The sequence below is a fragment of the Buteo buteo genome, chromosome 17 (assembly GCF_964188355.1).
Source record: "Buteo buteo chromosome 17, bButBut1.hap1.1, whole genome shotgun sequence".
Classification (NCBI taxonomy): Eukaryota; Metazoa; Chordata; class Aves; order Accipitriformes; family Accipitridae; genus Buteo; species Buteo buteo.
In genome coordinates this window covers 2,877,124-2,889,418 of record NC_134187.1, presented here as the reverse complement: position 1 = coordinate 2,889,418, position 12,295 = coordinate 2,877,124, and the positions used below count along the sequence as shown (strand labels likewise).

The 12,295-nt window shown below is 37.8% G+C and overlaps 1 protein-coding gene across 1 annotated transcript in view; it reads right to left on the bottom strand.

Annotated features, from left to right (window-relative positions):
- Positions 1-12,295, bottom strand: part of MSRA (methionine sulfoxide reductase A) — a 286,968-nt gene that overhangs the window by 146,174 nt on the left and 128,499 nt on the right. Inside the window, exon 3 of the mRNA XM_075048928.1 lies at positions 1,324-1,443. Coding sequence (XP_074905029.1) covers positions 1,324-1,443 — 120 coding nt within the window. The remainder of the gene's footprint in view (positions 1-1,323; positions 1,444-12,295) is intronic.

Here is a 12,295-nt window from a genome sequence, read left to right as displayed (position 1 = left end):
CAGGCATCACTGATTCTTCCCTAGATGAAGCTTCTTATTGCTATGTTTGCAGGAGTTCTGGGTATCTATACATCAGTTAATGCTAAACACATGGTGTCCTTTTTTTTGTTCTAGATATTTTTAAATTTCTATACACTAAACTTTTGCACTTAGGAGCTTTCCCACTGGAAATTCTCCCTAATCTATATGCTTTCTTTAGCATTTATAGGCAATTTCTAATTAGTACAGTATTGTCTATAAAATAGAGGCATTTGGACAATGACCTAATAACTTTCTTTAACTTTTGGTCAGCCCTGAATTGGTCAGGCAGTTGGACTAGATCATTGTTGCAGGTCCCTTCCAACTGAAATATTCTATTCTATTCTATTCTATTCTATTCCATTCCATTCCGTTCCATTCCATTCCATTCCATTCTATTCCATTCTATACCACCTTCAAACATCTCTTTTCCCATTTTTTACTATTTCCAGAAAGTTTCTGCTTTTTTGGATGCCTTGCAGCACTTCTGCACAGCTGCTAAAGTGTCCGTTATTTGTTTGTGCCACTGAACTTTTTACACTCTTTCTATCAAGCGTCTGTGACAGATTGTCAGGGAGAACAGTATATCAACTTCAGCATTTGGCATAAAAAGTGTTAACAAGAAAATAAACCAAAAGAAAACCTCCAAGCTGTTCTCCACCAGCAAGTATAGGAAAGCAAGAATTTGCTTTAACAGCAACATTAGTCAGTTGGCTGCCAGTGGTTCTATGTTTTAGATCACAGAAAGGAACTGTATTGGATTATTAGTACTATAGAAGGATTAGTGTAAGACTGCAATGAAAAATAAATGCAAGGGTTTGGCATGGAAATGATAGGATGCTGTGCATTGAACTGTATAAAAATTTAGCAAATTATTAATAATAGCGCAAATGAGAAATTTAGACTCCTCTATACAACCTCTTGGTTATATGGAAAGAAAAAGAAAGAATGTGTGCTTTCTGATTTTTGTTCATACTCAGATACAGACAAAAGTAAAATCAAAACTCATGCTTTTTCTCAGGAACACATTTGCATAGTTTGAAACAGAATTAACTTCCTGAAGAAATAATTTTTTATTTTTCCTCAGAATATTTGTACATACATTAACTCATTAATTATTAGGAGATAACAATGGGATGGACACACCATAGATTCCATTACAGTTTAAGATGCAAGGCCAATATCAAGGTTGTCTAAACACCAAATCTTTTTAGTCGCTGCAGTCACTCATTTTACCCTTCATTGTCACTCATAATCCGACACAATTCTACTCACAACCCTTAAAAAACAGAGAGAAAGACTTACCTGAACAGACCTCTTTGTAGGTAGGATTTGGGGTATACCCTCCTGCGTAACCCACTTGAGTGGAATAGACTCCCTTCTGCCTCCAAAACTTCCTCTCAGCTCCCCAGAAACAGCCCATACCTGAATATTGCATAAAGTACATATTGTTATGTCAAAATCTCCTAAATACTAAGTCACTCATTTGCACGTTAATTGATACAGTCCATAGTGGAAGTAACATCTATCGCCAGCACATGATGGTCAAATATTTCCCAAGATTATGCATAGAGTAACTATACTGAAAAATCCATTCTGCATCAGAGCACAACTCAAATAAAGCTTTATTTATGCTTCTGAACATTAACATATCACAGCGGACAAATCCTATAAGGGTTCAAAGGCCCAAAGAAGGGGAATTCTCATGCCCATTAAAAAAAAAGTTACTTAAAAGGCAATTGCGCTATTTGTACAGCATCATTTTTACTTCAGTTGATTAGCAGGCTGTCAAAACACAATAATTTGTATTAACGGCAAACAGTTATTTAATTTTCTGCTTTCAGGCATATGCAGTCTTTAAAGGTGGCAGTAATAATGGATTAAATTATATGCTATACAGGAGGAAAAATGCTTTAGTTTAACAATTTATGCATGCAGATATTTGATGTTCAGACAAAATTTTGGTAGTCATTCACCCACATGGCCAATTATCAAAGGACATCAGACTGTCAACAGGTGTAAATTAGCAAAACTCTCCTGGCAATAGGAATCAAGCACATTGTATGGAAGCCAGGGGGAAGGAACAAAGACTAACATTCACAATTCTCTGATGGCTCACATAGTTAAGAGATGTTAGCTACAATTTGGAGGACTCTCTAAAGCTGAAACATGTCATGCACACTCTAGCATTGTTTAGCTTATCCCTGATTATGGGCAGGGATTATTTTCTCTTTCAGTGATAACATACTTCCTTTTATTATTCCCTTACTAAAACATCTGAAATAAAAGGCAGTAAAAAATAAGCTAAATATTAAATACACTTAGAAATCAATGATCCATGATGGATTTTCTATTGATAACACTGCAGATATGACAGGTTAAAAAATTACAGAAATATTCCTGCAAAGTACAATTAGAAGAACAAAGCAGTCCCTTCTATCAACTATGATGGCTCACAAAGTCATATTCTTTCTCTGAAACTTCAGAGCTTAACTTCAAATTAAAGTTGTAATGCACCAAAAATTATGGAAGTGATGACCCAAATTTCTCCTTCTAATTCAGGTGCTCAAGCAAGACATATAAATTAGGAGCCTAGCCTGCTCCTGGAGACCACAGAAAGAGGCTGGCATCTCCTGAGGACAATTCAGCCCACAGAAGAGATAAAAAGCTGATCAAATTACAGTCATTCTCCCTTGACTACAGAGATAGCTATGGCTATTAGACTTGGGTTCCTCAGCTAAATTAGGCTGGTGGCAAACTGCTGTAGGAACTCTCGTGAAATTCCCTCCCAGTTTTGCAGAAAGAACAATCAAGAATTCTTATTTCAGAACTTTTCCAGGCACTCACACATCACCTATCTAATGGCGATTTAAACTAGGGTGTATTTCTGTACCTGATGTCACTATTTTATCTCAGCTAAGTCTTAGAAGTTCTCCAGTAATTACACCCCTAGGTCTAGTCAATTGATGTAGGTAGGGTGAGAGAGCTTTTACACATCACTCTGCCTATGTTGCACAGTACCAACGGCAGCTGTGGTCCCATCATTGTCCAAATCAAGAGCATAACTGGAGGACGTCAGCAATCCCTGATGCTCAGGCTTCCTTCCCACAGAAGTCAGAGCATGCATAAGGGGGGACAGTGCATGCCCATGTCTCATCCCAACAGTCAGGTCACAGATGAGAGGGAGCCTAGAGCAATGAGCTGGGAAGTGCTCCTTGGTCCATTGTGAAGACAGCCTTTGAACACATAGTTTAGACACAGCCTTTGAGGCTTTAACCAAATAATTGCTTAGAAGTATATTTCTATCCATGTTTCTCATATGTACATGTAAAACTGCATGTGAAGACAGGTATGCCTGCAAGTTCCTTGTAAAAATACCACATGCATCCTGCCAAAATTCCCATCGCAGTACATTTGAGTGATGTGAAGCACGTAGGCAATGCTCATTAACAGTACTTTAACATGGAGGGTACGCAAATTCTTGACTTTTTTACACTGAACAGGCATATGGTAACAAAGTTCAGAAGCAAACACAAGCATACACAGCTTGGGGTAGGAGGGCAAATTTCTGTTAAAATAAAACCCTTGAGCTTCATCATTCCTGTCTGCAGTTCTTTGCTCCTCATCCCCAGCCTTAGAGATGTAGCTAAACCTTGACTACGCCTTCAAACTGCTTTATCCATGAGGACATTTTGGAGGCATTACAGAATTCGACTGTGATGAAGAATGTATTCAAAAAGTGCATCTGATTTTGCTAAAGTCAACACAGAAAAGAAAACATCATTTTTAAGAATCATGACTGGGACGATAGTTTAATTATGTGAAAGGCCTATTGAATACCAAGTCTATCACAGATTCCAAAAAGAGTTATTTCAATTCCATTGCAAGATAGTGAAAAGTTAGGAACACAGCTTTTCCATGGCTATCCAGTCTGCTCTGACAGACTTTTTTCCTTCCGATAATCCTAATTTATTCTGTCAACAAAAGAAAATTTGTATTTAGATATGCAACCCCAAAAGAAGGAGGCAGGATCCACTTAAATCTCATCTATCTTAAATTTAGATATTTAACTACACACACTGCCCAGTTATTCTGGTTATTTTTTAGGACTGTCTAAACTTGATAGTCTCGGAATTCGTTAGGTTCTTCTCTACTTCCCATGACAGCATTCACCTAAACATTTTGTCCTGAAAAAAAAAAAAGGCACCTTTCAGTAGCTTTCTGGTGGTTGCATTTAGGCAGAGAGCAGAACAGGACTTCAGAACTCACATAGAAGTGGGCAGAATTAGGTTGTATTAGATTGCTTCCAAGGGTGCTTTTAATTTGTTTCCTGTGTGGTTTGTTAGATCCCAAGTCTGTATCTGTATGCGAAGCACAGAAAACAAACTTCAGCCCAACACTAATACTTCAGTGCTGTGCATCCTTAATATTATAAGGGAAGTTTTGAGTTCCAGCTGCCTAAAACGATAACTCCGTTTGCTGCATGTGACACGGAGACCCTTGCAGAAAGGACTCTGTAGCCAATTTATCAAACTAATGTTGGCTGGACAAGCATGTTGAGAGGTGGTGAATGAGCTGCTTCATCTATGCCAAGGAATAGTACGGACTCAAAATTCTTCCCACAACATACTCCTAGGCCTACACCTGAGTGCAAATGAGTAACCCAAAATTAAGGACACAACCCAAATTCAGGTTTGAGTTCAAATATAGGCCCAGCTTCAAATACAAAGTAGAAATGCTCATTCTGTTCCTATTTATGTCAAGAATTTTAATGCTCAATAAATCCCTAACTGCACTGTCTGAAATTACTGATCATCAGGGTAGTGGTCGCTGACCCTCCTTGATCAATAACTATTATTTAGGATTCTCTCATTGATAGACCTCTCTGACCTGTTGATTTGACCTAGTGACCTACATCCTTATCATGGTTTCTTTCACTTTTTCTTCTTCCAGTTTATGTCTGAATTCATTCTGCCCTCCTTCCTCTGAGAGACAGACATTTTATTCTCTTGGTGAACTATTCTCATCATTTCTCAAGTATGCTGGCACCTTGCACAAACAATAAATCCTCACATCGACGAAAACAGATAAAATTGAAATCTTTGTCATAATAAAACAACCTGCTAGTAAAGGGACATAATTTACAACAATGAAATAATAAATTGCTTTCCACAGTATTAATACATTCAGCGGCTGATGTTTGTTATTCTGCTAAAGTGGTGCCACGGTCTACAGAGAAATTGTCACAAGGACAGAAATATTAACAATAAAACCTCACATAATATTCCAGTGTTAAGACACATCAGCTCATGGAATTCCTGTTCTTCGGACCACTGGCTGCCTTAAGCCATGTTTAACATGAACAACGATTACTGAAATAGGGAAATAATCTCAGTTCAAGACTTCATGCTCTTGTAGTACAAAAAAGTTTACTGCCCCTAATTATTACTATTCTAGTAAGAAAATTAAATAAATAAATAAATAAAATAAGTAAATTAAATAAGTAAATAAAACTCAGAAGAAAAAAAAGTAAAAACCAGTAGAAAAAAAAACATAAAAGCAAAATAAGCCACCCGTATTATAATTTGAAACTAGAAAAAAGAATGTGATTTTAAACTATTCATGAAATAATTTGCATAATCCCCAGTACTGGTGAAGTGAGTGCAGCTTTAGAATTAGACAGCTTCCAGAGGCATTCCTAAGAGAAAGAAAAAAAAAAAGGAAATACTGGGAAACATACCCATGTTCCCAGAAAAAGTATTATTTGAACATAATGGGTATTGCAGAACAGTGTTTAAGCATTGAAGATATTTGTCACTTTTTAATTGCTAATTTGTAAAACAAAAACTATTCTTTTAGTGATAGGTTTTGACTGACTCTTAATTGGAATTTCAAAAGGTATTTAAAGATTTTTTGCTTTTGAACATCAAAACCAAACAGATTCAAATGGCAATCTTTAAAGGTTCATTCATCCCTATAAACAATATTAATCATACAATTTGGGAATAAATGCTAGTACCCCCATTCCTTTCTAGCACCCACATCCATTTTCTCAAACTATTCTCTTTATATATCCATACACAGCCTTACACCCAGCCCAGGAACATGTGTTTCCATAGGCAACCCAGATCATTTGCATATTTGTAAAAAATAGTTAGTGTAAACTGAAGTATTTTTCTAAAATAAGGAAAGCAAAGTGTTACTCTGATAAGAGAGATAAGCATCCCATTGTTAAAGGTAATCTGTAATAATTTTGAAATATTCACAGAGATAAACTGAGCAGAATTGAACCCCAGGTGTTTATTTTCTAGTGGGATGAATAGCTTTAAAGATTACGTTAACCATATTGACTAGGTCTCCATTGACTGCAACAGGAGCTCATACATTCAGGAATTAATTTATTTGCCTAAATGGAGACATTCAGGGTCATTTGAGATGCCTTAGGATATCCAAGACATCTATCTACACAAGTCTGACATAAATTACACAGGACTCAGGTGAGACATGTGCCTTTCTTGAAAGGCATCCTGAGGCCAGGCAAAATGCTCCTGGACATCTCAAATGTAACTGTTTGCATATTTTAAGGCAAAAGAAACAAGCCCATACCCCATATGCAGACATTACAAAAACCTGAAAGTCTCTGAACCTGTAGTTGAATCAAGTCCCCCAAAATACAGTGATTTGTGTCTGAAAGTTGCCTATTTCTCTTCCACAACTACAAAAAGAGCCTAGCATGACTAGTTCAGTTGTAGAAGTCTATGCTGCAGCATAAGCTAGATGAATCCTAAGCAAAATCACTAATTACAAAGTTATCTATCCTCATAATAATGTTGGTAGCTTGTAATATTGTTAGTCTTTATTTTGTGTACTGCATGCAATAGCCACCACACAGAACCAAAAACCAGATTGGAAAACTTGTTTGAAAATTATGCAACATTCAAGACATGTTCTCCACTCCTACGAGAAACCGTGTGATCCTGCAAAGGTAACCTTTACTCGCCTTCCCTCTGATCCCCTTCTCCAATGTCTGTTCCTATCACATCTTTGAATAATACTTGGTTTCCATGCAGGTTCCCTGATGTAAATTCCTATTTATGATTCCATTATGTAAATCAGCAGAAGCAGTAAATTTGCATCAGACGGTATTCCTGATCCAAACTAAAACCTCACAAGATGCACCCGTTCTGTACTAATTAAAGTCTATTAAGTTCTGAGCTTCATAGTTGCTAAAGGAGGCTGATGCTCAGGGACTTTCAGCTTTCCATTTAAAGAAACTCACAGCAGGTGCATTGTTTTTATATACTGGCTAATTTTCATATTTTCTCTAAAACATGTACATATATATGGTATTTTCATTTGTGGAGCATTTTTTTCAATACCTTTGTCCTTTACCTTTGAGGTACATCCTTCTCACTGGGCATCAGGTGCATACACAACCCGACTTCTGCCTGACTACCCAATGACCTTTCGCTCCTGCCAGCTTTATTTACAAGCATTCTCTTTCCCCTGCCCTCCCAGCAGCCCAACAGGACATCCAGAAGACTCTTTTTGTCATATTCTGCAGAATGAATGCATTATTTCATTGGCATGCCAAGTCTTTTCTGGCCCACCGCCTGCAATCCCTACACCCACACTTCAAGGCACTTTTCCATGCAGCAGATTAAGAAGCTGTTTCAGTGCCAGGCTGATAGCAATGCTTCGCTGCAGAAGATGAACTGCAAAGGATATGGATCCTGCTCGTCCTTCTGTTAACAGGATTTTAGAATGTATGATTCCACTAAGTAGGGGAAAATGTCAGTTTTAAATATATACTCAGAAAAATAAACCATGCTGGTATGTTGGGAGAACAAAGTGCAACGTGCCCTGGAAAGCTCTTCCCTAACCCCAGATCAGAGTAAGTAGGGGGACAGGATCTATCCAAAGCTCGGGAGCACACTAGACGGAGGAGACTGGCTCTTGTGCCAGCTTATGTTCTGAAACCCTAGAAGCAATGATTCTGCCAGCTGCTCAAATTCTACAGTACCCAGCCAAAAGTAGCTGGGGGCACAGGCTGCTCCTATACATTGAAGCAGTAAAGGACAGCCAACAGTACATCCCACCGGCCTACCTCAATGCATCTTGCTCTAGCCAGCATCTCACTGGGAGCTGAAGACACAGCTGCCAGTATCCCTGCTTCTCTTGGCCAGTATAGGACTTGGCCCAAATTTTGAATACGATTTACTTAGTTACCTCTATAAAATCTGGAGAAGGAAATGCTCAGCTGCTTTAAACTGAAATGATTTTTTTTCCCAGTTGGAAGGAATAAATTGAATCTCAAGTTATATACCTATATAATAATGCTCATTTCATACACTTCCACCAAATACTAACTGAGTGTGATTGGCGTTTTTCTCTTTAAAAAATTGTGTCGAGCAGTTGGTACAGCTGATTGATTGAAGTCAGTCCAAGTACTGATATTTCTAAGTACTGAGCCAAAGAGATATTTATGCTGTGTGCTCTGAAACTGTGGGGACCATTGATTTTTAGTTCTTCACAGGTTGAAGTGGGTACCTTGGCTTCACCGTGAAAGGTCAGGATGAGACCTTGGTAGGCACCATCGTGTTTCATCCCTCAAACAGAAGATGGGCAAGCAGGCAACAAGGAAGCTGTGGTGGGACCCAGCAGATCTCCTAGTTGGGACAATCAGGAGATCAGGACGTCCTGGCAATACAGGAGAAAATCCAGCCTCTATCTAGTCTATACACAGTGGTTGTACACCTGGTTACAGCAATTTTTCTTGACTTTATGTAAATCAATAGCATCAGACTTCCAGAAAGTTAAATTTTGTTCTCTGCAGGGAAATATGCCGGTCCCTTTGGCTTCACTGTGATTGTGCACACAAATCCAAAAGTAGAACTGTATCTCACAATCCCATGCAAAGTGAGTGAATTCAGCTTTGTTGAACACGTACATACTCCCTGTGCACTTACACAACAGTTAATAAGGACATGAAAATCTAAAATTATCAAAGCCATGTCCTCACAGGCACCAACATAAAAACACAGCATGAATTACTTCAGAGTCTTTGTTCTGCATTTTTTCAAATTCCTATTGAGTATCTGGAAAGAATTCCAGATTCAGATTGAAATGCAGTATCATCTTTTACATAACTCTGTAAGATGTAGGGCACTTTGGTGAGCCATCTGTATGTATATAGGATTAATGTTATCAATCAGGATTTAAAGTAAAATTGTATTATTGATGTCTTTAGGGGTTTAACATGCAGCAACCACAGAATATTTGAGCAATCACAGAATATTTGAGATCACTGGAAAACAATCAACTAAGAAATGGTTGGGAGGAATATAAAAAAAACTGAAATGGAGAACAAGCTCAGCTGAAAGAAATAAAACTCCTGATGACAGATGGCATTAAGCGGATGATCTTCCTAGATAAGCGTTGGCTCTAATGCTACAACAGGGTTGATAAATATGTTGAACAGCTTGCCTGGGGCAAGTCAAACAAAGCCCTCGGCAAGAAATTTAAAATGCAGTTTGCCTAACAGAGCAACTAAAGAGGAATTTCTTGGCTCACCATTTTGCCAAGATGTGTTCTGTTCACACTGCATGAATTCCCAGAGAAACTGTTGGGTTTGCTTCTTTTTCCATAGGAGAAGCAGAAGCCTCATGTTCATTCAAATTAACAAATGCCCAGGCAATTCATTTATGCCTGTGTGGTAGCTGCTGACATTCGAAGTGCGTGTGGGCACATGTTTGTGTATGTATGTATGTTTGTATAAAATCTGCACAACAGATTAGAATTATTGTAAAAGGAAAAGCAGACTACCATAATAGAAAAGGAATATTTTACTGTCAAGAGAAAAACTGCCATGTTTTCAGCACAAAAAATATGCATAACATGTCATAAGTATAAGTATGACTTTTGAAAAACCCTGTAAGACAACAGCACTCAAACTGGGAAAAGCAATAGAGGGATAGAGAGGTAGAATATGATCCTTAAAATGTGTTTGTTCAATCCATCATAAAAGCATGTTACAAGTTATAAATAATAAAAAATCAACAGGATTTAAATAAATCCAAAGCCAATATCAAGAATGTTAATGAGGCACAAACCACAGTTGCTCTGAACTTCACAGTTATAGCACAAGAGGTTTCAGATATTCCTATTTAAATGTAATTTTGATCTTAACCAGCAGAGAGCAGGGATATACCCAAGTCAGTGTATTAAAATACTTTCAAAGATGGCCTTATTCACTGCATCAGTATTCCTTCCCCACCCAATAAGCAGGAATATTTAAACCAATTTTATCCCGAAGGTCAACAAACTGTTCTCTGGTGAGTCCACATAATAAGAAATTTCCATCATCAAAATCCTCTGTTGGAAAACTTCTTGCCTTCAATTCCCAGAAAATGGAAGATATGGCCCACTCAAAAAATCATTTATGCTGATCTGAAGGGTTGTCATCACACACTGGAAGGAGAATATGTAAAAGCAGCAGAGGCCAAACTTTCTGACCTTTGAGAGATGCACCAGAGTGTCCCTGTAGCCATGACACATACCTCCACCGGGCAGAGCTGGGAGGACAACTGTGCAACATAACTTCCACCTGTGAGCTGCACCTGAACCGTTCACAAGTTCTTCTTGGGTTTAAATAATCAGAACTACCACTGTGAATCATTCCTAAAAGTAAATAGGAAGAGAATTAGATCTTGCGAGAGGGAAGAAAGCCAACCGCTTCCGCGGCTCTGCCTCCTTCCGTGGTCTTGGGGTACAGGCTGTATTCCTAATCACTGTTCTACATCTATTTGTTCTGCATTAATCACAGTCAGCATTTTCCTAATTAGGAGAGAAAGGTTAGGAGGAGTTGGAAGACATGCAGGGTTCATTAGGCCCAAACATATACATAAAATTCATGGGCTTTACTTCCAGCTCCCAAAAGGACAGTAGTGTGTGGATATGCCACAGGAGGAAGCCTGGCAGCAGACGTTCGGATCTGGGGAACCATGTTTTCTGCCTCCTCTAGAAAGCAAATACTTAAATACTAATTCACATGTATTTAGCTCCTTTCATCCAAAACCATCAAAGCATTTTGCACACAATAATTAAGCCTCACATGAACCATAATTTATGAATTATTACTTTAAGTACTCAGTTGTGAGGTACGAGTGGTCCCAAAGCAAAGCAAAGAATCCCTTTTGGAAAAATACCAAAGGATCCCAACTAACAGGCCTTTGTTTAAAGTATCTCTTTTTCATGCTATGACTACTGGGTGATAGAAACACCACTTGATAAAACTATGTATTTTCTAACTTTTTCCTTCCTGTATTTTGGTAGTTTGTATTCTGCAGTAAAACTTTATCTAGATAAAATGTAGCAACTTTCACCTTACTCATCTTCAGTCAGGGGAACATAGCTGCAATATAGTAATGTGGAAAATAAGACAAAATAAAGAACTGCTTCCAAAAATACAGAAAATATATCGGAACATTATGATTGCTTTAACATGTTGAGCCAGATATACCAACTGGTGATCTTGATATTTGTTAACGTTGCGAATAGAACCAGTCAAGATTAGGCATGGGACAAAAGAAACCAAAAATCTTTAACAAGTAAATAAAGAATTCATCCCCCAAAAAGTTCTATGTCTTACTCTTGAAAATTTCCATCTTATAAAAGTTAATTTTGTTCTTTGATTGAGTTTCATTCATGAAATGGAACTAATTCTGTTTACTTGGCATTGAATAAGTAATCGATTCCATTATATTTAGACAGGTGTAGAACTGGGAAAAATGAGATGAGAAGCAAGCTTCGGGAATTCAAGCCTGAAAGCAGACTGTGAAAGATTTTCTTTCTGAGGCTTGTTTCCATCATCTGTGGTATTGCTATTTTCAAAACCACAGCACATAAAAGCCTTCATCACAGATTTGAATTCCATTGTGCTGGGTTCTGGGTACAAATGCAGAACAAAACTGCAACCTCCCCAAAAGTTTAGATATCTATTTACAGGGCCATTCATATCAGTACATTCCATAAACATGAAAGAGAACTGTCACAAATTGTACAATTCCAATTCAGGAATTGGAAACCAATAAACACATGTTTTCTTTAATGTTTGGGGATTTGGGAATGCAACTGAGTGAATGCTCATGGCTGGGAACAATTGGGTATCATTTTCCATGAACAACTGAATCACGTACAAAGCCATATTGCACCAAAAATGGATATGACCTGCAGAAAAGAAGTGCTATTCACAGAGTAAGTACAATCAGTCCTTAAG